At 40.8% G+C, this 26,791-nt stretch overlaps 1 protein-coding gene across 3 annotated transcripts in view; it reads right to left on the bottom strand.

The window, feature by feature from the left end:
• LOC111155167 (retinoic acid receptor beta) overlaps positions 1–26,791 on the bottom strand; it is a 396,013-nt gene that overhangs the window by 168,855 nt on the left and 200,367 nt on the right. For 2 of the 3 annotated variants that reach the window (XM_022515247.1, XM_022515246.1), the window contains exon 1: positions 5,147–5,830. The exons of the other annotated variant lie outside the window; for it this stretch is intronic. In XM_022515247.1, coding sequence (XP_022370955.1) covers positions 5,147–5,303 — 157 coding nt within the window. In that variant the 5' untranslated portion in view covers positions 5,304–5,830. Of the gene's footprint in view, positions 1–5,146; positions 5,831–26,791 lie in introns of those variants that run through there. 3 annotated transcript variants of the gene reach the window in all.

The raw sequence follows: 26,791 nt of genomic DNA on the forward strand, positions 1-26,791 counted from the left end.
AACTCAAGACAAATAATATAGTACCTGTGGACTCACCCTTACTACTTCCTAGGGGGTGAGAACTTCAGCAACTTTATTTTTTATTCATTTAAAGGGGTTTAGAGGTGTGGCATGACACAGGAATCATACTTCTTAGAGATGAAGTAAGGAAGCCAGAAAGGAAAAGAGGAGACTTCAGGACAACATATTGACTGATGAGGTTGTGTTATTAGATCTTACGGATGGGGAAGGTTATCTCATCTCCTATTTAACAAGACATACTTAGGCCAAGCCACTTACAGACAGGATACTGATAAATCTGGAACCTGAGTTAACGCCACTCTCCATTCTCCATCACCACCCATTTCAACTTTCTAAGAAGGAGTGGGCCAAGAACTGATACAGATTTGGTCAGAGTGATTCAATTTAATAAGTCTACCCCCCCCACTCCCAATGCACACATGTGCTGGAATCAAAACCAGTCATAATACTTAATCCATTCTGCAGGGGTGCTTTCTATTTACAGATCTACCGTATGCCACAAAAGGAATTCATGTTCAGAAGAATGACCCAGAAGCACAAGGCATCTTCAGTCATAACGAAAAAATGAAGCTGGGAGCACTCCAACTATATTGACCATAGAATCCAAACAAAGACTTTCTGTGCCACTCCTGGGTTCAAGGGGCAGCCTCAGAAATGTCGTAATATTGAAATATCTGGCATATTTCCATGATTTATGTGGGAATTGTGGCAGTATATCTGAAAGTGGGTTATTCTAGAAAATCAGAGATGTACGATTGCCCTAACTACCCTATAATCTGAAAGGCAAGATTCTAACATTAATATCTTTTGGAAACGTTTTTAGCCAAGATTTTTCTGATTAACCCTCATCAAAAGCTCCTATTTCCGAAAGAATGTATTTAACTGATAGTTAACTAAATCTATAGTGGAACATTTTAAGTATAAAAATGTCATTTAAAGATAAATTTATTGGCACTTACATGTAACTGAAACTCTATAGACGATTCTTTTTAAGATGTTCTAAAATGGATACAGCGTTTATTGTTTAATAAGACTGGTATGACTTGAAGAGAGTTGTGTATTTTGCGTCTTGGTTTCACATCTCCATTTTCCTCCTAGAGAGTAACTTTCTAATTTAAAAATTCCTGGCCTTTTGTAAAGAAAAAAAGAAAAGAGAAAAAAATCTAATTTTAAAGATTATAAATTCCGTGAGAGCAGAATTTATAATATCTATCATTTCTCATGTATTCCTTTCTGAGATCGTTTATTGAAGCTTGTAGAATGCACAAAGGGGAAAACGGTTTAAGATTTTCTTCCCTTTTCATTTTCATTTCAAGATTTTCATTACATCTCAGGGGTTTAACATGCTGAAGGTAAATTACAAGCATCTGAGAGGCAGAAGAACTTTCTTTTACTTTTATGTTTTAAAGAAAAGTTCAAGACAATACTGACTGGTTATATATGGTCAGAGCCAGGCTTCCAGAAATGAGAAGAAAACTTCTGATTCAGGTCAGTTAACCTATCTGAAATGGCCATGCTTGTCATTTATCTAATAAGGCAAATAAATAATTTTTTTTTTTTAAGGCCTATTTTAGAGCAAAGCCTTTGCACTTGGGCTGGCGAGTCAAATTCTAACTGGAATTTACAGATCAATTCCACAGCTTACGTTTAAGCGGACAGAGTTGTACCTCTCCCATTTTAGTTTTTGGAATCTACATTGTATGGTGATAAAATTTAAACTCATGTGGTTTTTTTTTCCCTCTAGGTTACACATCAACAATTCCCTACCCAAAGTACCATGTTATCAGCATGCTGACAAAATTCTAGTTGTTTTTTTTTCCTACAGGGAAGGATAACTTTGTGAATCTTCAGCTTTTTTTCAATAACCGTACCCTGCACTCTATCCTGCACTCAGAGATGTAAGCAAAAGTCCCTTTTCTTTCTTCTTTCTGATGGTATTAGTTACCACTGTCATGTGGCCGAGAAGCAGAAAATTATGTCCTACTTTAGAAAAACAATTGAGCCTTTTCATCGAAATATTTATTCAAAACCCCATTCAATTCATACGGTGGCTGTCAGTCTTTATTTAGTCTCTCCTTCAGAGAGTATCTTTGATTTTGCCACTTTGACCCCAATTTATATCTCACTAGGAGAGGATTTGGATACTGTGTAATACTTAAAATTCAGGTCCCAGGGTTTTGAGTAGGGGACTTTTCTTCCTTAATCACACATCACTGTTTGTTTTTAAAACAGATTATTTCTCATTAATGGGCAAAATACTATTTCAAAAAGAAAAAATTTTTTTTTTCCTTTTTTCTTTTGATGGGCTGAGCGTGGAGACAACAGGGAAGCGGGCCAAGAAGTTGTCACACTCGTGATTTCACAGAAAGCAACTATATTTAGACCACAAATATTAGGATTTATCCTATGCCCACTGAGCAATTAATGCTGAAAACATCTGGAGCAGCCCTAAAACCAAGATAATCCAGGAGGCATATGAATAGAAATTTTGTGACTATGATACCTTCCAGGGGCAGTCTTGAATCGTATTATTTATACCACATTCCCTTATAGCCTGCTAATCCTGACTTCGAATTTTTATAACAAGCAATCCGCAGGCCCTACTCCAACCCGTAGTTGGTTTGCGTGTCATTTTTCTGTCATTAAAATTTTAAAAAGAAAATAAAAAGAATATTCTAACACCTTTCAAAGACGGCTTCTGGTGTGTCTTCCAATCAAAGGGTTTTCTCTAATTACTACACACACAAACACACACATACACACTCTGCAAAAAATAGAATCTCCAAGCAGAAAATACTTTTAGTCGGAATTTACAACTATTTTTCCCCCTTGCCCACTGTTTCCTCTGTGTTAAGGGCACAAACAGATCTGCTTCTCGTCAAAACAGTCATTAAGTAAAATGGAAAAGGTTGTGGTTTTTATGTGCTTACTTATCCAAGTGAAGCCCTCATATGCTTTTATTTCAAAAGTCCTAACTACCCATGCCACCCTGAACCAAACACCATGTGGTAGACATTTGTTAGAATCTTTATTTATGCTTAAAAACTTAATCTCTTGAACAACTAAACTGACCGTCATAAAGGGATTTATGGAGGATAAGCAACCCTGCGGGGACATACGCAATTTTTACAATTTATTCATTTAACCTAGAGCTGGGGGTGTGGGATTTAGAACCCTTGTGAAATTGACCACAATAAGCACTAATTGCCCTGCTTACAAAAATAAGACACTGGAATTTCTGAAATCCCTTTGTCAAATGCCTTTATTTACTTTTTCTAATGCAAGTTTCTTTGATTAGCTGAACTTTGCTGTTATCAACACTTCTTGCTTATCGGCTGGTCCTAGGCGAATGACACATTCACCACTAGCTCTCCCTAGATAAGGCAAATCCCTTGTTTAACTTGTTCAAGAACAAACAAAGCTTTTCCCCCTACTCCTACAACTTAATAGGCATGTTTGGAGGGTTAATTACAAAAGGGAGAATGTCTACTTGTAAAGGCTCTATTAGGTCTAATAGCTTTCCGCCAAGGGTCCTGAGCCATTTTTTTTTTGTCTTCGTTAAAAATATATTTCATAGAACTTTCTTTTAGAAGAAAAAGTTCTGCAGAGCCCCCCCCCCCCCTTCCCTGAGATTCCAAATGAAACTGTTCACACTCTTTTAACTGCTACAAACAAGGACAGGTCTAAAAGATCTGTTAGTGGGTTGCAAAATTATTTTGTAACACTCGGTTTCTTTGAATTCTGCAGAAAGAAAACAGGCATTAGGAAACAAAAGGCATTTGGGGAGCAGCTGAAGATGAAGACGCCTTCTGAAAACTATATTCTTTTTGCCCTGGTTATGGCTCTACGAAATATTAAGTCAGACAGCCAGACTGTTGGCATCAAATGGTTATTGATTTTTCAGCTACAAACCTGTTGATTTCCTGGCCCAAGAAGCAAGTCTTTATCGCTAAGACAAAGTTTCAGAGAGGGTAATTTAAATCTAGTCACCGTCCCCTCTCTCTCCCTTTTCTTCTCCCTCTTTACATAAAGCCACCATGTTATTAGGAAAACTCAATTTCTTCCAGTTAAACTTTGACCTCTTTGAAAACAAAGATTTAAAATGTCATTTTCAGGCTAATACTCCAATGAATTGTCAAATAAAGTACTAAAAACATTTTGATAGATAGCTGAGCCATTTATCTAAATCACTGTCAGGGCAGCCACGCATCCTGCAGGCTCCCACCACAGCCACCCGAAGGTGGGATTTTCTGGGACTTCTGGTCATTTTTCAAGCCTGCAGCCACACTACTGTTGACCAGATGCGTGCCTCGGCATTGTGTCAGCATCAGATAACCACATAGTCAATATTTTTTTAAAAAACCGGGCTACCCCACTTATATTTCCTCTCCTTTAACTGATGTCCAGGTTCTGGGATGAACTGCAAGATATGGAAATAATGGATGGCTCAGCCCAAGGGGTGTTCATTGCCAGTAGTTTTCTAGCAAAACAGCAACTTCTTAGAGCAACAAAGTGACTCGGAAAGGTGGCAGCAGGGTCAATGCTAAGAAATATTGCCTTTCCTTAGCAAGAAAAACATTGGAAGCAGCAGCTTTAACTGGTGGTTTATGAACTTCAGGAGCAGTAGCCACCCTAATTAGGCTAAATTCCTTGCAAGGACAATGTCATATTTTAATTACTTTGGACTGTTGAAACACACAAGGGGGGAATATATACAACTAGCAGCTAATGCAAAGAACAGCAAAGTTAAATTCCCCTCTGCATACATTTTAGTAAAAACTGCACAATGTGTCAAATTGCCTTACTTGAAGAATGTTTCAAAGTCCTGTGGTCACACTCTACTTTTCCCCCCTCCATGCATATTTTTAAAACTGTTTTCAAGAGACTGTAAGGCTGGTAAGGAGAGGAGCGGGGGTCGGGAGGGGTTGTCTGGGAAGAAAACATCTAACAGGAAATTTTCAGCAGAGGGAATCAATATGTACGCCAGCTTATCACACCCTTTCAGCATTAAATCATTAAATCCTTTGTCTTGCTACCAATGCAGTTTGTTTCCAACGTCTTCATTGCATGCAAGAGACAATTCATTTTTTTTTTCTTGGTAGAAGAAGGGAAAAAATAAACCTACATTGAGCAGTGTGCCGATGCTGCCATTCGGTTTGGGTCAATCCACTGAAGCATGCTTTGAGAGCTTTCTCCTGGAGCATGCAGGAAGACGGACTCGCAGTGTAGAAATCCAGGATTTGCCCAGGACTCACTGACAGAACATCCATACAGTCAAACATGATCTCCCCTGCACCGAATGTCTGCAAAAGTGCTTATCCTCTAGGTGTGGAGGCAAATGGCATAGAAAAGTCCACCCAACTCCATCAAACTCTGCCCCTTTTTTGGCACGTAGGCTGTTGGTCTTTTTCCCAGCCCCGAATCATGAATTATGACAGACAAGCCAGCTAAAAGCCTGTAATTGATCCAAATGATCATTTACCATTTTCCAGGCTTGCTCGGCCAATCCAGCCGGGGCGGGGGTTCCCAGAAAGATTCCAAGTTCTCCTTCCAAGAAAATGCCTGCAAAAAGCCTTCCGAATGCGGTCCGGATCCTACCCCGACGGTGCCCAGACAAACCCTGCCCGGCTCGCTCGCGTCCTCGGCATCCCAGTCCTCAAACAGCTCGCATGGGGGAATTCTGGTCCCCCCTTTGGCAAAGAATAGACCCTCCTGCCTCTGAACAGCTCACTTCCTACTACTTCTGTCACACAGAATGAAAGATTGAATTGCCTAATATATGCGAGTGAACTTTCGGTGAACCCTTCCCGGGCTGCTAACCTTCAAATGACCCAACGAGTCTGACATCACCAACTCCCAGGATTCTCACAGAGCTTAAAAACTCCCAGCAGCCCTGCAAAAGCAGACAGCCAGAGAGGCAGGCAGCGGGCGAGCGTGCGAACCGCCTCTTTCTTTCCCATTTCTCACCTGAAAAACAATGCAAGAAGTGCTTTTAAAACGGGCAGGGGAGGAGCCGGGACACCGCTCCCGGATCGCGTTGAGCGCCAACTTCGCTCCCTTTCCGCCTCTTTATTCGCGGCGGCTCAGCTGGGAAGCGCGGGTCCCCGCTCGCCCGCTCGCCTCCTGCCCACCCCCGCGCCCCCAGCCCACCCTGTAAATTCCTCTGTGCGCCCGCCTGTCTGTTAAATTCCTTGTAACTTAGGTATTTTTCCACTCCCGAAAAAGCACATGCAAGCCCTAAACTGTAGAGCAGAGGAGAGCTAGTCCTCGGGGAAGCCTGGGGTTGAGAAACTTTCCATTTGATAGTTTTTTTTTTTTTTTTTCCCCCTCCCCTCCCTCTTGCAAAGCCCTGCCCTAAGGGATTACACTTGCTCTGGAGTTTAAAAAAAAAAAAAAAAAAAAAAAAAAAAATTTAAAAAAAAATCCAGCTTTCTGGATTCATTTACTTTTACAACATTCTCTCAAGTCTGTATGCAGCAGTTAAGAATTAGTGGCTTTTGCTCTCAAACACACACACACACACACACACACACACACACACACAGAATGACACAGATATATAGGATTTGATTTCAGGTCCTGATGGTAGAAAACACAGCAGCCAAGAGTGGATGTGGGACTCAAACTGGGATAGGTCTCCAACTTCTTACCCGCTGTGTGATCCAGAATGAGTATTTAACCTCTCTGAGCCTCAGCGTTCTCATCCGTAGAATGGGGATATATTACTTCCCACTTCAGTGGGTTGCTGTGAGCATCCCTCCCTCCCCGCAAAGTGCTTATATGGCACTCAGTATGTATCCTCCAACAAGTACTAACTCTCATTTCATCCTCTTATTTTTCACTGAGGGAAAGAAGCCCTGCAAGGGGAGGCTGAGACCTGTCTGAGGCTTCAAAGCTCAGAACCATGACTTGCACCCAACTCCCTGGGATTCCAGCCACTGTGAAAATTATTTTGCGGTTCCCACAGCCTTGCACCCCAAATAGCATGTTGGTGACCTTTGTCATCTCACGCACATACACACAACACACACACACACACACAACACCATGTAATTAAACACATATTTTGAAAACTGGTTAAGTGTGAAGGTTTTATATTTCCAAAGTCCTGTTTACACCAATATTAGCCCCAGCCCAATCTTGGTTATTTATTAGAATAATTTTACGAGAAAGAGATTCTTTTTTATACTTCCCATATTGACCCAGCCTAGAAGACGGAGAAACCTTTTTGCAGGTCTTAAAACATGGAGCAGGACAGATGCAAAATTTACCAATAAACCCAGGCAGAGAGCTTTCAAAGGGAGAGCCAATCCACAATCCGCGTTGCTTCAGGATGCAAAGTACATCCAAGAAAGGAAACTGCGGAAGAATGAAAACACCCTACCACCTCTACCAACTCTCCAGTCTTTACTTATAATTCTTCCACAAAACAGGGCAGGCAAGTGGGTGGGCTTGAGGGACAGCGTCCTTGCCCCTTGTGGGGAAGAACGCTGCCCCGGTCTCCTTTCTCTGGATAATGCTGGAATGTTCATTGGCATCCAGGCCTTTTGGAAGCCTGTCAGGGGGCACCCTGCCCCATGCTGAACGACTGCTCTGTCTCCAGGAGTTGCTAAGTGGCACTTGTGGTGTGACATGAAAAGTATGCATCACACACACTTTCCAAGTCAAAGATCCTTTTATGAAGGTACATTAAAACAATTTTCAGCCCAGCAAGCTCAGTTCTTGCTATTGAGAAGTCCAGGGCGAAGGTGGGGTGAGATCTTGCTGAAACTATGTTTGTTATTCTCTCTCTCTCTCTTTTTCAAGTGGCCATTATTTTGTAGCAGAGGTTTATAAAGAAACCCTTTAACTACAAAGACAACACACCTCTTAAGCAAGGAGCACAGAGGAATTTACAAAACATTTAACACACTGTCATTAAGATAGTTGTAAAGATACACAAGGCACCACATTACGTACCAGCCTCTGTGTATGTGCACTCACAACTCCAAATGCTTACTTATGGTCCTTAAGAGTCCCTTGGAAACTGGACTCATCCTGTGTGTGATAAAGGAGGGGACTGAAAAGGTATCTGAGAAGAACAGAGGAAGCAGCTACATTTGAAGCACAGCAGGAAGCATCAAGAGAGGAGAAACTGAGGTATCTGCTCCCCAGGGGAGGGCATGGCACTGCCTGTCCAAATATCTTTCCAAAGGGTAGGGTGCACTCATCACAAGGAGATGAAGATGGGCATGGCGTCTCCCAAATTCTGTTTCCTCTCATTTCTTAAGCTAGGGGATCAGCCTCATCTAGGAAGAGAAATGACTGCTCCCTAATTTCTACCCTCAATATTATATCATGGCACAAAAACAATCATAAAGTATGCTGGGGGTGGGGTTCGGAGGGGGTAGGAGATTGGGTGTTTTCTTTCTTTGCATGAAAAAAATTTTAAATTTATAATCACCTTGGGGTTCTCTTAACTGTAGGGGAATAAACTTGGGCTTTTAAATGCTGATCTTCTATTGCAATCCGTGTGAATAGAATATTATGGGATTCTTCCAGTGCAACAGCACTCGCTAGTCTATTCATCATTTCTCATCATGAGTTAATTATGCTGATGGCAACTATTAGAGCTATTATTTGATCTAAGTATTAATTTATAAAGCAGCCCCCAAATTTAGCCACATGTTTCTTATCATTTCTTCATCAGGAAATCTAATTCTTATACTTCTGGAAAACCGGTCTTCCTTCAAATTCTTCATCTTAAATAAAATTTAGGGAAGATCTACAAATAAGCCACACTTCTTTAAATAGCATATCCATGTACCATGAAGATTAATGAGTAGGTAGAAGGTAAAAAAAAATGGCCTAGTTAATTCAGGGATAAATGAAATTTAAAGTATTGACGCTTATTTTAAACATGATCCAACAGTTGGAAGAAACCTTTCCCAAATAGTCTCTTAGGTACGGCATAAGATAACATTCTTATATGTGTCCTCTCCTCCGTTTTGTGTTTGATGAATGATAAGAGAAACTCTAATAAAAGTAGTTCCAACCACAAACAAAAAAGCAAAAGTTTGAGACCAAAATCCATTTCGTTTCGGAGTAACTGTATATTTGTCAATGTGACACAGCACATTTGAAACCCATAATCATAAAACAAAAATTTATAGCCAAGGTTCAGGGTCTACATCTGTTTCTCTGGTTTTCGTATAGCAATTACCCACCGGACAATCCAGAAAGAAACACCATGAATCATGGTCTGCAAGCATGTTTGAACTGGAGAGTTTTGTGAAGAAAGAGCAGGCGTCTCTGTGTACCAGGACTGAAGCCGGCTGTGTTCAAAATTGGTCACATACTTTGTGATGTCTAAATAAAAAGATTCTCACAGGCGTAGACATATCCACCAGAGGCACAAGTCATGCCAAGTGCAGGCAGACATGGGGGTGGGGTGGAGGGAGGTAGACACGAATCATTTTAAAAGACACACCTGCCTCTTCCATGTTATTTCGGTTTGCTTCATTTTTATTTATCTGTTTGTTTTGTAACCGTTAATCTCATCTAAACTCCTCTTGCCACGGTTTTGCCAGAAAAATAGATGACTAGCCCTGAGTGATGTGTGTGTTTCGGCCTGGAAGCCAAGGCAGGGATGGACTGCCAGCACACCGCCAGTGTTGAGGCTGTTCTGGGGGCTTCCACCCAGGCAGAGCGGCTTGCTGTGCTGGTGGCCGGGAGAAGTTCTAACACTCATCAACACATGGAAACTGCTTCTGGCCCTTCCATCCGAACACCTGCTAATGTACCAGGACTATTGATGGCCACGGATCTTACACCAGAAGACACCAAAACGCTCTGCAAACAGGGATTCACAGAGTGACTCTACGCATCTGTGTAGAGACTGGGTCTTCTCAGAATCCCAAGGAACATATGTTCTTCCTCAAAAATGTTTCTCCATCTTCAGCGTTGGCCACGGTGTCCTTCTTTCATTTGGTTCCTTTCTCCCCAGCTTCCTGTTTTTTCCAGTGTCCACGATGAAGTCTTCCCACCTGGGTACTTACAAACACCATTCCCCAAAACAAGGGGCACACTTCTCCCTTTCTGCCCTTGACTTGTTTTCTCTAGCACTTCTCTGCTTTTGCTGGGCATGACTCATGACTCGTAAAGGCATCTCTTCAAGTCCAACAGCTTCTGTTGGTCCCAGCTTGAAGCTTAAAGACTTGCCCTCCTGAATGTCTCAGTATTGAGTCCCTCAGTTTGGGAGAAACCGATTTTTGGGTTTTTTCCCCTCTTATTTTCCACTTTTTAAATTTAGACTTTGCCTTTTTTTTTTTAAGTACTATACATTCTGCAACAACATGGATGGATCTTGAGAGTATAATGCTAAGTAAAATAAGGCAGAGAAAGACAAATACCCTATGATTTCACTCGAACATGGAACCTAAGAAACAAAACAAATGAACGAAGGGAAAAAAGAAAAAAGAGACAAACCAAAAAACTAGACTCTTAACTATAGAAAACAAACAGATGGTTACCAGAGGGGGCGGGGAGGGGATGGAGGAAATATGTGATGGGGATTAAGAGTACACTTAGCTTGATGAGCACTGAGTAATATATGGACTTATTGAATCACTATATTGTACACCTGAAACTAATATAACACTGATGTTAGCTACATTGGAAATAAAATAAAAAAAGAAAGTAATACACCTTCATAAAAACTCATAGTCTGGTCTAGAAGCTATATGAAAAAAAGTTGCTGGGTATGTATCTGTATATCTTTTGGGGGGGTTGTTGCTTTTCACAGATATGATAAAATACTACACGCTGTTCTGTAACATTTGTCTGTTTAGCAATATTTCTTGAAATCCCTTCCTAATAAACAGTGCATGTAGAACTCTCACTAAAAAATAAAAACAAGAGACACCTGGGTGGCTCTGTGGGTTGAGCATCAGACTCTTGATTTTGGCTGAGGTCACAATCTCAGGGTCCTGGGATAGAGCCCTGAGTTGGGCTCTACTGTCAGTGGCGAATCTGCTTGAGGATTCTTTCCCTTTGCCCCCCATCCCCCCGCCCTCCCCCACATGCACATGCATGCTCGCTCTCTCTTTCAAATAAATAAATCTTTAAAATTAAAAAAAATTAAGTAAAATAAAAAAACACAAACAAAGAAGCTGAATAGTATCTCTTTACATTCATACACTGTAATTCATTTGGCTAGTGCTCACCTATTGAATACTTAGATTTTTCCAGGTTTTCAGTGTTTAAGAAGCCCTCAGGGTATGGGTACCAAAACGTCTGCTGGATAAAATTCTACTAGAAGTATTGCCATGTCAAAGACATGTGCATGACCACACAAATTTGTATGCCAGAATGGTTGTGTTAATATATATTCCCCTTTTGTTCTAAAATAGGGGCCAGCAAACTTTTTTCTTTTTAGGGCCATAGGAAATATTTTACGTTTTGTAAGCTATACAGTTTCTGTTGCAATAGCTCAGTTCTGCTATAGTAATATAAAAAGGAGCCATATATATATATGCACATATATAAACATATATATAAAGTTTTATTGAACACACCCATATATATATATATATATGTGCATATATATATATATATATATATATATAGGTATATATATATGTATATATATATATATATATATATATATATATGTTCAATAAAACTTTATTTACAAAAACCAGCAGTGGACTGGCGTTGACCCATGGGCCATTGTTTGTCCGCTTCTGTTCTAAACCATTTTTTAACAATTTCACTGAATTTTATATTGCCTTGTCTCTCTCTCTTTAATACCCATCTCTGTTCATTTGGGTTCTGTTAACACTTTATATCTTCCCTCGTTTTTAAATGGTTTACCCAGTCTCAACTTGATTACCACACGAAGAATGACATGGTTCTTTTATTCTATTACTTCATCCAGAATCCTCTCATCTTCTCTCTTGGCTCGTTCTTGCCCACTTTCCTACTTCACTCTCTTCAGTCCTTGAGAAGGGGTATAGGATTGCATATCTCCTTCAAATGAGCCCAGATGCCCCTGGACTTTCTTTTCTCCACCACCAAACCATGCTTTAAAGCCCATTATTTCCACCAACACTTCCTCCCCCCAATATATGATGGCAGTATTGAGGAGATGGAAAATATAACAATGACTCCTGAGAGAAAATGCCAATGGCATCACCACGCTACAACTTGCCCTTGACGTCCCTGTTACTCTGCCAGAACTACTTCGTCTGTCTCACGTCAATACCTCTTCCAATGAGCTAAGAGTAGATGTGCCACCTCGTGGGCAGAGGGCTTAAAAGAACAGCAAGACACTTTTCCATGATGGGAAGAAGCACAAAGGATTCTAAGGGTGCTTTGTAATTATTTCACGTTAATATTATTAATGAAGGAGAATGTCTATAACTGGATGCCTACCTTAAAACCTAATTCAGCACTTCATTTTTTGAGATCATACGTATGAAGAGAGGCTATTAGTTGGCTCTTAAACTGTGCTGTTTAAATTATTAAAATTCAGTACAATAAGAACTTAGTTCCTCAGTAACACTAGCCATATTTCAAGGGCTCCAAAGCTTCATGTGGTTAGTGGCTACCGTGTTCATGGGACAGACAGCACAGATACAGAGCATCTTCGCCACCACAGAAAGTTCTATTAGGCCACAGTGCTCCAAAAGCTGGGCTTAGTGATCAGAGAGGGGCATGGTGGGTGGTGCCATAGATTCTGGACATCCACTGACTATGTTAGAACCCACCATATGCCTCTCACGAGCTGCATGACCCTGGGCAAATTACCTACCCTCTGCATGCCTTAATTCCCTCACCGGTAAAATGGAGATATTAATGATAAATACATTAAAAGGCTGTGGTAAAGATTAAATGAGGTAATACAAGTAGAAAGCACTGGCAACATTGCCTGAGATGTAATAAGTACTTGCAGAGTGTTAGTGGAATGTCTGCAAGAAGAAAATGAAGTCGGGGACACATAGCTCCAATACCATTGCTAAGAGGCACAGACTATTCTGTCTGGGAAGTCAATTTTCAATCAAGATGCACAGGTCTGGGGTTCAGGCAGATGCAATTAGGACAAGATCCCTCGAGAGCTTTTGCTGTATAGGTCTGGGTAAGTAGCATTACATTGAAGTATTTTTATATATTTGTATAAAAGAGAATGGTTTCTTTTATTTTACAAATCAGACACTGAATCAGAATAGCAATGAATTCTCTTACTAGCCCCACCCTGTTCTCTCCTCTTGGGGGCAGGACATATATCACAGGACTTGCTGTTTTCTGCAGGAATGGTATTCTGTCTCAGGAGCACCAAGGCCAATTATGGTTAATTAAATGACAAGGACAGAAGACTCACGTTATTTATCTCATCTTTCCAACCATCCATCCATCCACCCACCCATCCATCCATCCATCCATCCATCCATCCATCCACCCATCCATCCATCCATCCATCCACCCATCCATCCATCCATCCCATCTTCTTACTCATTCATCTAACTGCCCAATCCACTTGTCTATCTATCCATCTACTCACCCATCTACCCATCTATCCATGCTCTGACCATCACCTACTCATGATCCAATGATCAAAAGTGATGAAGAAAAGTATGGCTTTTCAAACAGGCAACATACAGAGTAGAAAGAGGGACAAAAGTAAAGCTTCTCAGATTATGCATATGTCTTTCTCTAGACTCCTTGAAAAGGATTTCCTGATGAGATGTGCGGGCAGAAATAAGGTCAAAGGCACAGGCCACTGGAGATTTTAGTTAAACAAGTTTGATAAATCAGGCTGTGGCTGGGGAGCCCCTCAGATCTAACACACTGATCTCTAAGAACGTCTTAGGATTTGAAATGCTAATGAAGCTGAGTTCTATTAGCAACACAAAAGTTTTTGACTCGGAGGGAAAGCTAAAGGCTCGAAAGGAATTTCCATCAGATTCTACAGGGAAAGGGAATGTAAAAAGTAGCAAATACATCAGAGAGGCTATTGGAGAGGGACTGGAGTTTAAATTCATCCTGGTGTCTGACAGAGAAAAAGGCAAATAAAAAGCCCAATGTGATTTAATGGGAATTGAGGGTAACATAAAGTCAAGTAGAAATCTCTGTGAAATTTCTATTGGGGAAACAAGGATATGTATATATGTACATTAAACACACACACACACACACACACACACACACACACAGTATGAACACATTATAAATATTTTTGATGAAAAAATAATTTTCTCTCTCTCTCCTTTCAAACTGCAGGGTATAAAGCCACTTTCTGAACATCTACCTCAACCAAGGGCTTTGAAAACTTCTGTTTGAGAGGATACCATGGTGGCTTCCTAAATTAATTTTTGACATTTTGTCATTGTTTGCTTTTTCATTTTGAGTTAGAGATGTTTCAAAAGAGATTAGCAAAGATATTTCAGAAGCAATACTTCCAAAATTTAAGGAAATGCATATAAGCACAGGAGGGCAAGCAAAGGGAAAAATAGACAGAAATATGAAATATCTCCTCTCTCTGTTCCAGCAAATGCAATGATAAAAGGCAAGACCACGGCAGTGATTCCCAAAGCATTGCAATCCTAGGACTTCACACCTAGAGCTACCTAATGAAAATTTCCCAAGGTCTGGTAAAATAATTGGCATTTTAATCAAGGTACTTAGGTACTTACCCGGCACACTAAAGTGTCAGACTTCTGCTATGATGGGACGTTCCGTTTGGTGAATGCCAATAAACAGGAGACCCTACAGAGGATTAGATGTTAAGAAAGACTGCAAGGACTGGAAATGGCAGGGCTCTGAGTCTGGACTAAAGTCTTGGCTCTGTCCTCTGCAGATGTATGACTTTGGGTTAATCTCATCATCTTTCTGAGCCATGCTTACTCTTCTTGTATATGAAGATAATGTCTACTTCCGATGATAATGTCTCGTTGAAAGGAAGCTAAGGTTAAAGAATGAAGTGAAATAACATATGAGGAAAATTTTAGGTCTCTAAAGTGTTATGGAACATTTGGCATTACTAGTCACATATTAGGTGAAAATAGACAAAAAAATATTATCCGCTCTTTGATAAACTCTGTGGAAAACTGCTAATTCTAGCCTCCCATCTAATTCATAACCCCTTTAAAAATCCACAGATCTAGGGACGCCTGGGTGGCTGAGTCGGTTAAGTGTCTGCCTTTGGCTCAGGTTATGACCCCAGTGTTCCGGGATGGAGTCCCACACTGGGTTCCTTGCTCAGCAGGGAGCCTGCTTCTCCCTCTGCCTGCCCATCCCCTCTTTCTGACAAATAAATAAAATCTTAAAAAAAAAAAAATCCACAGATAATCAGCTGAATACAAGGCTATACAAAGAGAGGCCATATTGCCCAGCGTCCTTTCCAGCTCACTGTGGCTCTCACGTTCTCAGCAACAAAATGTGATCAGAAGTGCTGTGCCCTAGTTCTTCATCACTTCCTCAAAAAGTAACTTCCTACCTCCACTTGCTATTTCCACCTTTCTATGCCAACTGGAATGCCATGGGACCCTGTGTGGACCGTACAGATGAGGACAGCAGTACAGGGAAAGGCAAAACCATAAGACAGAAGAAACTGGAGACCCTGACTGCCCATTGCCTCCCTACCAGCCAGGATTTCTTATCTTTAGACAGTTACATGAGAGAAAAAATAAACTTCTATCACATGTATGCTGTGATAGTTTTGGGTGTCTTTTAAAATCAAGTTTGGTCTATATTCTAATTAATCGAATCACATTAGATGTGTTTAAAATTGAAAATAGAAGAAAGGATCATCTTGGTACTCCCTTATGCAATTAATTGCCCAACCCCTTTGAGATGTGACTCATGTTAAAGACCTGCCTTTCTTCTAGTGGAGCCAGGCTCCTCTCTCCTTTCCCACTGTGCAGACTGGTCAGTGGCAGGAAAACACGACTGATTTCCACTGCCCTCTGTGCTCCAGATGCTGAGACAAACGACAGAGTTTTTCATTTGCATTTCTGTGGCACAGACAGAATGTGAGCTAGCTCCGCAGAAGCTTCCATTTCTAACTCTGGACATTACCCACCCCTTCCTGGGGCATACCACCATTTGGGTGCGGCTGGTTCTAGCCATCTGGGCTGCGCTTGGACAGGGAGGTAACCCTCAGGAGTCGAACACTGTCCTGTATGTGGAGTAATTCATGGCAAATCTGAAGGGGTAAGGCAGGCTAGTGTAACAAAACTGAGCCGGGAAGCCAGAGATCCAACCGTCCACTAACAGCTTCTGAGAACTTGTCCAGTGTAATCAGCAATGTGAGGAGGCTGTTGTAACTCCCAGTGGCAAGTAAATGGCTCGGGTGCCCCCCCATAAGCCCATGGCAGATTTGCTAAGGTGCGTTTCTCAGAAAGGTCCCAGCAAGGCGGCTCAACGCCACACCAGCCCAGAAACTGGCAGCCTCCAAGGGCCCAGTGCACGCTACCTCCTGTTGTAGAATAAAAGTTGGATTGGAGCACAGCACCCTTACATGTGTTTGTTTATGTACTGTCTATGGCTGTTGAGTGAAACACTGTGTCTCACAAAGCTAAAAATATTTATTACAATCTGGACCTTTACAGAATAAACTGGGTGAGTGCAGCTCCACACTTTCACTACTGATCTAGTTGAAGAGGGCCTTGGAGATGAAATCTACTGGTAATTTAGAACTGGAGAGTACTGAGGGTTTCCTCACTGTCTAAGATTCTTAATTTAAATACCTAAGAACCATGCGCCTGGGTGGCTCAGTTTTTAAGTGCTTGCCTTTGGCTCAGGTCATAATCTCAGGGGCCCAAGATGGAGCCCTGAGTTTGGCTCCCTGCTCAACGGGGAGTCTGCTTCTCTCTCTCCCTCTGCTGCTCCCCCTGTTTGTGCTCTTTCGCTCTCTGTCAAATAAATAAGATCTTTTAAAAAAAAATAAAACATGCTAAAGAGACCTCTTCAGTGTCTTTGAGTTTATCTTTGCTCTGCCTGGAATGTCTCGTTTAGATATAAACATGACTTATTCCATCCCTTTCTTTAGGTCTTTCTGAATATGTTGCCTTAACTGAGACACCAATGATCCTAAAAACCAAGGCCCCTAGGTCATGTCCATGACTTTCTGTCCCTTGATCCTCTATTTTAAAATTTATAGCCTTTATTACCCCCTGGCAAACACTTATTCTTTATTGTGTATCTCCCATAATGGAAAGTAATCTCCTTGAGGGCAGCAACTCTATCAAATTCATTGCAATGACCCTAATAATAAGAACATTACACGACACATAGTAATCCTTCAACAAATGTTTGTCAAAGAATAAACGAGTGAACGAACAAATAGGCCCTCTTGGCAGACACTGCTTAGTAGAATCACATGAAACTTGGTATAAAAATTTAAAATTGGCACCAACTATGATCTATGGTTTCAAAGCAATTAGGATGGCCCTGCTATCAGCAAAACAAAATTAGGACTAATTATCAAATCGTATCTTTTAAAAAATGAAATCTGTGGCATAAGCCTTGTGCTTTTAATTCACTGATAAAGAAGTTTAACCCATATATACAGACCAGAAATCTTTTTTTTTTTTAAAGATTTTATTTATTTATTTGTCAGAGAGAGAGAGGGAGAGAGAGCAAGCACAGGCGGACAGAATGGCAGGCAGAGGCAGAGGAAGAAGCAGGCTCCCTGATGAGCAAGGAGCCCGATGCAGGACTCGATCCCAGGACGCTGGGATCATGACCTGAGCCGAAGGCAGCTGCCCAACCAACTGAGCCACCCAGGCGTCCCACAGACCAGAAATCTTTTTAAAAAATAAGGCAAACAGACTTAGTTAGCCACTATAAAACAAAGCCAACAAACAAAACAAATTGATTTGATGCATAGCCGACACTATAAACAAAAATTAACTCAACATGGATCATGGGACTAAGTGTAAAACGAGGAGGTTTATATAAACTTTTAGAAGAAAAAAAAAGATAGGAGAAATTCTTGTGATCATGGGTTGAGCTCATGTTTCTTAGAAGTGACACCAAAGTGTGCCATAATAATGAGATTAATAATGTGGATCTTATCACAATCAAAAATCTCTGTTTTTTGAGGGGTGCCTGGCTGGCTCAGCTAGTACAGCATGTGACTCTTGATCCTGGGGTCATGTGTTCAAGCCCCATGTTGGGCACGGAGCCTACTTTAAAAAAAAGACAGAACAAAACACTTCTATTTATGGAAAGATTCTGCTAAAAGAATGAGAAGATGAATCAAAAACTAGGAGGAAACTATGCAAAACATATATGAGATAATGAAGTTCTATACAGAATAAAACAGCTCAAAATCAGATATAACAAAGCAAACCCCTTATCCTCGTCCCAAGTTGAGTGAGCAATTTGAACAAAAATGTCATCAAATATATGGATGGCAAATAAACACATGAAAAGGCATCAATATTATTTGTTATCAGGGAAATGCAAATTCAAACCACAGTGAGATACCACAACGCATCTATTGTAGTCACTACAATGAAAAAGGCTACCACATCAAATGTTGCTGTGGCTGTGGAGAAACAGAAACATTCATCTAGTATTAAAAATGTAAAATCATACAACCATTTTTCCCAGCCCAAAACTGGAAACAATCCAACTGCCCCCAAACAGGTGAATTGATCAACTATTGTATACGCATATAATGGAAAACTCTTGGCAATAAAGAAAAACAAACTACTGATACATGTGACAACCTAGAATGAATTTTTAAATAATTATGTTGAGGATGGGGCGCCTGGGTGGCTCAGTGGGTTAAAGCCTCTGCCTTCGGCTCCGGTCATGATCTCGGGTCCTGGGATTGAGCCCCATGTCGGGCTCTCTGCTCAGCGGGGAGCCTGCTTCCTCCTCTCTCTCTGCCTGCCTCTCTGCCTACTTGTGATCTCTATCAAATAAATAAATAAAATCTTTAAATAATTATGTTGAGGGAAAGAAGACAGACACAAAATAGCATTTAGTGTATGGTTCCATTTATATAAGGATATCCTAAAAAATTCAAACTAATATATGGGAGCAGAAAAAAAAAACCGTGGTTTCCTAAAGACAGGGTTTAGGAAAACAGAGATGGGCAGGAGGATAGGATTAAAAAAAAAACAAAACAACACATGGGGAAACTTCTAGGGGTGGTGGTGGATATGTCCATTTTTTAAAAAAGATTTTATTTATGTTCATTTTTTTAAATTGAAATATAATTGATACATACCATTAGTTTCAGGTGTACAACGTAATGATACAATTTATGTATATATTGTGAAACGATGACTACAATACATTTACTTAAGATTCATCATCACAGGGGGCACCTGGGTGGCTCAGATGGTTAAGAGTCTGCATTTGGCTCAGGTCATGATTCCAAGGTTCTGGGATCAAGCTTCACATCAGGCTCCTTGCTCAGGGGGGAGTCTGCTTCTCCCTCTCCCTCCCTTTACTGCCCCCACCCCTATGCTCTCTCTCTTTCTTAAATAAAATCTTTAATAAAAAAAGATTCATAATCACACACACAAATTTTTTTTTCTTGTGATGAGAACTTTTTTTTTTAAGATTTTTTTTTAATTTATTTGACAGACAGATCACAAGTAGACAGAGAGGCAGGCAGAGAGAGACAGGAGGAGGAGGCAGGCTCCCTGCCGAGCAGAGAGCCCGATGCGGGACTCGATTCCAGGACTCGAGCCGAAGGCAGAGGCCTCAACCACTGAGCCACCCAGGCGCCCTGTGATGAGAACTTTTAAGATCTATTCTCTTAACAACTTTCAAATATAAAAATACAGTATTAGTAAGTATATTCACCAGTCTATATATTACATATCCAGGACTTACTTTACAGCTGGAAGATAGGTGAAGATAACCTTCACCTATCTCTTCCACCCACCACCCCCTGCCTCTAGCACCCACCAGTCTGTTCTCTGTATCTATGAGCTCAGTTTTTGATTTTTATATTTCACATGTAAATGAGATCATATTGTATTTGTCTTTTTCTGTCTCACTTGTTTCACTTAGCATAATGCCTTCAAGAGCTACCCATGTTGTTGCAAATGGCAAGATTTCCTTTTTTATGGCTGAGTAATACTCCACTGTGTTTATATTCCACCTCCTCTTTATCCATTCATCTGCTGATGGACACTTAATTTCTTCCATGTCTTGGCTACTGAAATAATGCTGCAGTAAACATAGGGGTATAGGTACATTTTCAATTTCAAGTTTTTGTTTTTTTTCAAGTTAGTGTTTTTCTTTTTCTTTGGATAAATACCCACAAGTAGAATGGCTGGATCATGTGGTAGCTGTATTTTTAATTTTTTGAGGCATCTTCATACATTTTTCCATGGTGGTTGCACCAGTTTATATTCCCACCAATGGTGCACAAGTGTTCCCTTTTTTCCACATCTCCTCCAACACTTTCTCTCGTCTTTTTTTTTTTTTAAGATTTTATTTTTATTTATTTGACAGAGAGAGAGAGATCACAAGTAGGCAGAAAGGCAGGGAAGAGAGCACGGGGAAGCAGGCTCCCTGCTGAGCAGAGAGCCCGATGTGGGGCTTGATCGCAGGTCCTTGGGATCATGACCTGGGCCAAAGGCAGAGGCTTAACCCACTGAGCCACCCAGGTGCCCCTCTTGTCTTTTTTATAGTGGCCATTCTAACAGGTATGAGGTGATACCTCACTGTGTGTGTGGTTTTTTTTTTTTTTTAATATTTTATTTATTTGACAGAGAGAGAGAGGGAACACAGGCAGGGAGAGTGGGAGAGGGAGAAACAGGCTCCCTGCTGAGTAAGGAGCCTGATGTGGGGCTCGATCCCAGGACCCTGGGATCATGACTTGAGCCGAGGTCAGCAGCTTAACCAATTGAGCCACCCAGGCATCTCCCTCACTGTGGTTTTGATTTGCATTTCCGTGATGACTGGTGATGTTGAGCCTTTTCATGTACCTGCTGGCCATCTGTATTTCTTCTATGGAAAAAGCTCTAGTCACACCTGCTATTTTTAAATTAGGTTGTTTGTTTGTTTGTTTGTTTATTGCTATTGCATTGAATGAGTTCTTTATATATTTTGGATATTGACCCCATAGTAGATACATGACTTGCAAATATTTTCTCCCCTTTAGTACACTGCATTTTCATTTTGTTGGTGGTTTCCTTTGCTGGGTATATTCATCACTCTGATTATAATGATGGTTTCACAGGTACATACCTATGTCAAAACTTACTGAATTTTACACTTTGAATATACGAAGTTTAATGTCAATTATACCTCAATAAAGCTGTCATAGAAAACAGTATTTAACAAAATATTTAACAATCAGGATAGTACAGACATTAATCCACAGGGATAACGTTGGCCATGCCAGTGTATTGTAACTGAACACCAACCAGCTGCAGTCACAAAGGTGTTCACGGTTTTCTGGGAGACAAAGTTTACGACCACAGTGAAATAGCACGATGTACCCATCAGCATGGCTAAAATCAAAACCAACAAACAAGCAATGATACCGAGAGTATGCAAGATATGAAGAAATCTGGATTTTCATACAAGGCCCAAGGGAATGGCAATTCGTGTTACTAGTATGGAAAAGCATTTGTTAATATCTACTGAAATCTGACATTCCTTGAACTCCAGGACATGGTGACTCCATCTGTATGTGTATACTCAATAGAAACATATCCATATGTTTATATAAAAGCCACGTATACAAAATGGTCATAGCACTAATTATAATAGTCCCAAACAGAAAACTACTCAAGTATATAGCAATGGTAGCGTGAATAAATAAAATATGATGTTTCTATACAATAGAGTTCTATCCAGCCATGAGAAGGAATGAAGTTCATTGTAGTCAAGTGTGGATAAATGCCACAATATAATATTGAGTGGGGAAAAGCCAGACACACACACAAATACAACTCTATGACTCTATTTATATAAACATCAAAAATAGGCCTTATTAATCTATCTGCTATTAGAAGTTAAGACACCTGTTACCGTTGAGTCAGGATTGTTGAATAAAGGAAGGTACAAAATGGCTTTTGGTATTCTGGTCACATTCTGTTTCTTGACCTGGGTACTGGTTAAATGTTCAGTTGTAAAAACAAAACAAAACAAAACAAAACAAAACAAAACAACCATCATACTGCATACTTAATGATTTATGCACATCTGTGTATGTTGTAATAAAAGTATCTACCTAAAAAAATTGAGTGGATGGGACATATGACTCACAGAATTTTTAAATAAAAATCCTCTTAATTGGTCCTTGTATTGAAGAAGTTTGAGAACAACTACTCCAGTCAACAATCTTGAGAAGGTAAGGAGTTTGTATCCTAAGCAGGTCAAACGCTGGGGGTAAGAGGAAAAGGGGAGGCAAGTAGTCACTAAAGAACTAGCCTTGAATATTTAACTATAAAGTACAAAGAGCATTTTGATGAAAACTTATGTCAACATCTATATAACTAGGTCCCTTTATTACTAGCAACACCAGATGAAGAAATACCAAAACCTTAATATATCAGCGCTTAATTTTTATCTTTTAAATAAATATCTGAGAAATGAAGTGTGGGAGAAAAAAGGGAATAAGACATAGAAGATAAAAGAAAAAGCAAATATTAATTTTCTCCTAGGTAACTGCTATCAATTCCCCACTAAAATGCACCTTGACTACAATGGTTTACTAGAAGCCAAGAGCCATTGGATAATTAACAGTCATTTCCAAGTAGTCCCCAGCTCTGGAATGCCCCATACTGACTGCTTCTCAGGCTACCTACAATTCCTCACTAATACACACTTTCTAAGGCCAGAACTGGCTCTTCCACTTGGCGCTTATCATTTCCCCAAAGTCAAAGTCAGCTAGCTGCTCCCACCCTCTTCTTCACTGAGTGTCCCAGAGCTCCTGGGCTCATGCTGCACTGCCCCTGCTGGACCAGAGTATTTTCTGTATTGTCCCTGTTCCTTAGAGCTCCCCACCCCCCCCACCCCTCTACCCCCTCACCCCCCCCACAACCCGCCACCAGTTATCTCTCCCAGTAATCTCTGCACCTGTTCGACCTGTTGAGTTTGGATACCTTGGGATCTCCTCTCTGGATGCCCAGGGATCACCATCTTTTCAGCCAGTAAATTTCCCTTTTGATAGCAACCCGTCAAGACAAAGGGGTACAGGCAAGGCCCTGGAGGGCAATTTTTAGCCTTGGTTTAGAGTACTGGTTCCCAAACCAAGCAGTACTATTCTTTGGTCCCTTTGCGAGTCTTCAGGAGATATTTTTGCTTGCCTTTATGACGGGGGGTACTGCTCGCATTTGTGGATGGTACTAAAATGTCAGCTGTTCTGTGCAATGAAGAATTACCTACATCCCACACAACTTTATTTATTATTTAAGATTTTATTTTTTTAATGGAAAGAGAGAGAGAGTGAGAGAGAGCACAACAGTGGGATGAGGAGCCGAGGGAGAAGCACCCTCTCCACTGAGCAGGGAGCCCGATATGGGACTTGATCCTGGGACTCCAGGTTCATGAACTGAGCCAAAGGCAGATGCTTAACAAACTGAGCCACCCAGATGCCCCCCGCACTACTCTGACTTTAAAATGCAGGTAATTCATAAAAGTAAATAACCTGAACCTAGAGATGAACTCTTTTCTATACACAAAAGCAAACTGTTTCTTTGCATGGTTTCAAAAGGGACTGCATCTTCCAAGATGCAAGAACTTTGTGCACTGAGGGATTATATTTTGTATTGCAAAGAATTTTGCTAAGAGTTCATCATTACAGAAAATCGTTTTGATTCACCAAAACCATGCTTCTATTGGTCTGCATTGTAGCTCATGCTTTCATCCTGGTTCTACATAAGGGTATGAGCATTTGTTACCTCATCTTGTTTTCCAGTATAGTCATGCCCAAACATTTACTTATTAAAATATAAATTAATCTATTACAAATAACTTTTTTTTTTAAAGATTTTATTTATTTATTTGACAGACAGAGATCACAAGCAGGCAGAGAGGCAGGCAGAGAGAGAGAGAGGAGGAAGCAGGCTCCCTGCCGAGCAGAAAGCCCGATGTGGGGCTCGATCCCAGGACCCTGAGATCATGACCTGAGCTGAAGGCAGAGGCTTAACCCACTGAGCCACCCAGGCACCCCACAAATAACTTTTTTCATTTATATTATCATTGACTAGTATGCTGTTTTTGTAAAGAAAAAAAAAGTTTTGTGCAGAGTATATTATTTCAGAATGGTATAGGAAGTGTTATAAGATATTTACTATATAAAGGAGATACTGGGTCTGAAAGGGTTGGATCCACGGATTTAGAGAAACAGCTCCACTTCCCTCTGAAACATTTTCAAATGTTTCTATAAAATCTTGGCTCTTTGTGCCAAATATAGGCTGACCTTTGCCCAGTGGTGAGCTAGTAAATATTTAACAACTGGCTCTCAGTGGGGGAGAAACCTTGATTTGCTGCGTTTGCTGATTTCCATGGTGTAAATACTCTGACCATAGCCAGTTTCAAGAATCATCTAATATAACATCACTGGGCACAGAGATGGGTAAAGACACCAAGAATCAGCGCCTACAAACTTTTACGAGTAAGAGGACCCCATCACCTATTAGTAATCAAATTTCTGCGTAGATACCACCCTGATTTTTTCTACATTCTCTCTAACAAGGCTTGGGGGCGCATGAAGTAAATCAAGCAAAAATAAATAAATAAATAAATAAATAAATAAATAAATAAAACAAACAAACAAGTCACACCTGACATGGGTAACAACAGATACCTCTAGAGTTCACTGCTCCAAGAATCAAAAGAAAAAAGCCAAGCATGAGTTAAACAATTCTTTATAAAATCAGCAGCAATCAGTTGAGATTCCAGGATAAAAAGAAATAGCTTGTTCAGATGACAACTAGGGGACACAGCAATATGTTCCTAGCATTTATTCTGCTGCTGGTTTGAAAGAAAACACTGGAGACACATTTATGAAACCGTTCAAGGGCAGCACCTGGAAAGCATCATTTAATTAGCCAGGCAATGGAAATGCACGGGCTGCACACGAGGCCTACTCGGTTGTACCTCTGCTTGTAAACGGATGCTTCCTGATCAAAAGAAGGGCAGCCTACTGTGAGCAGTGAGATAACCCACTTTCAGGTGTCCTGTTATCGGTTAATTTCAGGTGTCCTGTTACCGGTTAATTTCAGGACTGGGGTATCCAGGTGGTTTTGGCCAGAGTACAAAATCTCACCAGGAGAGAATGGTGGATGGATTATGGGCTAACAGAATAGATGATAACAAGAACTGGATTGGTGTAAACGGTGCTCCAACATGAAAAAGTGATCAAGATCAGCAGCGATGGGAAACGGCCCAGTGTAAACACATGCATGTCTGATTTAGAATTTGTCTAGGACCCCAATTAGTATTACTTCCATTGTTTCTGCAACCCCTGACAAAGAACACCAAAGATTTTCTGGGACGTGAAAGTAAGGCCCCATTGTATAAAAGGTATTGTAGTATTTTCTATATGCAAAGGGATATGAACAGTGAAATTTCTGGAGAACAGACATGGGGAATTGCTCACCAGGCTTGGATGTAGACCCAGGTTCTACTGGCTGCTTTAAAGTCTGCTTATGATCGGAGAGGACACCATCACAAAATCCTTTATAATAAAGAAAGCAAAATTTTGTACTGTCTACAATCTTTATATCTTTTTAGTGCTTTCGAAGATTCAGAAACTTCAAGCACAGTCCCAATTTAGAGATCCTGATGGCCAATGTTAAAAAAGACACGGCTGTGGGGTTTCGCATCGATGAATCCTGAATATTCAAGGTGATCGGAAGAGGTCCTTCTACCCCGTAGCACTAGAGAGTTAACATGATTGTGAATAATGTCTTGAGTTTATGATGAATGTGTTCCAGACATGCGGAAGTTTACGGTGACTGTCAACCGGGAAAATGTGCAACCCCAGCAGATAATGGCAGATGGTGTGTGATCTGATGAGGGGGAAGAAGGTTCACAGAACCTTCACTAGCAGATGCTCAATGACAAAAGCAAAGTCAGTTGTATGGGCTCTCAGGAAAACAATAAGAAAATAAAGGTAAAACCTTTTTTTTTTTTTTTTTTTTTTGTTGTTGTGTCAGTAGAAGATATGTGTGAGCTACACATTTTTTTCCGCTGGTCTCAAGGAACAAGGGAGAGTGAGCTCATGGCAGTGGGCTGAGGCCAGAGGGTACGAGGTCATCAGAATCACAAAGAACCTGCTGCACCAGCACTCTTGTTCAGGAATACTTAACAGCATCATAGTTTCTGTTGTTGTATTTTATATGCCATGGTGACATTTACAGTGTCATCTCTTGCTTTGCCTGCTCTGTGGACCCAGGAGGTCTTCTCTGAACAATTCCCTAATGGGAAAAGAACTTCTGGTAATGCTGGGGATGCATGAATTCCAACTTCCTTGTGGCGACTGTCGGGAGTGAGCCCCAGTTGTTTGCAGCCCGTTAAGTGAGATACTACTGTGGAGTCGGGAAGGGAGGGGACAAGATGAAAGGGGACAGCTGCCATGGTTGGGTCTTAGGTTGGGTTCTCCCAGAGACAGATACTGAGATAAGGTTTCCAGTGCACACAGTATACTTGAGAGATCCCAGGAAGCCGTGAAGGGACAGATAGCTACAGGGCGTGTTACTGAGAGGGGACCATTGTGGGCAAATGGAGTTCAATCCATCCTAGCATCTTGGGAAAGAGTGTAGAACGCACTTGAGAGCTTTCCTCCCAAAAGAGCAAGAAG

The sequence above is a fragment of the Enhydra lutris genome, unplaced genomic scaffold (genome assembly GCF_002288905.1).
Source record: "Enhydra lutris kenyoni isolate GAN:26980312 unplaced genomic scaffold, ASM228890v2 scaffoldscaffold39, whole genome shotgun sequence".
Lineage (NCBI taxonomy): Eukaryota > Metazoa > Chordata > Mammalia > Carnivora > Mustelidae > Enhydra > Enhydra lutris.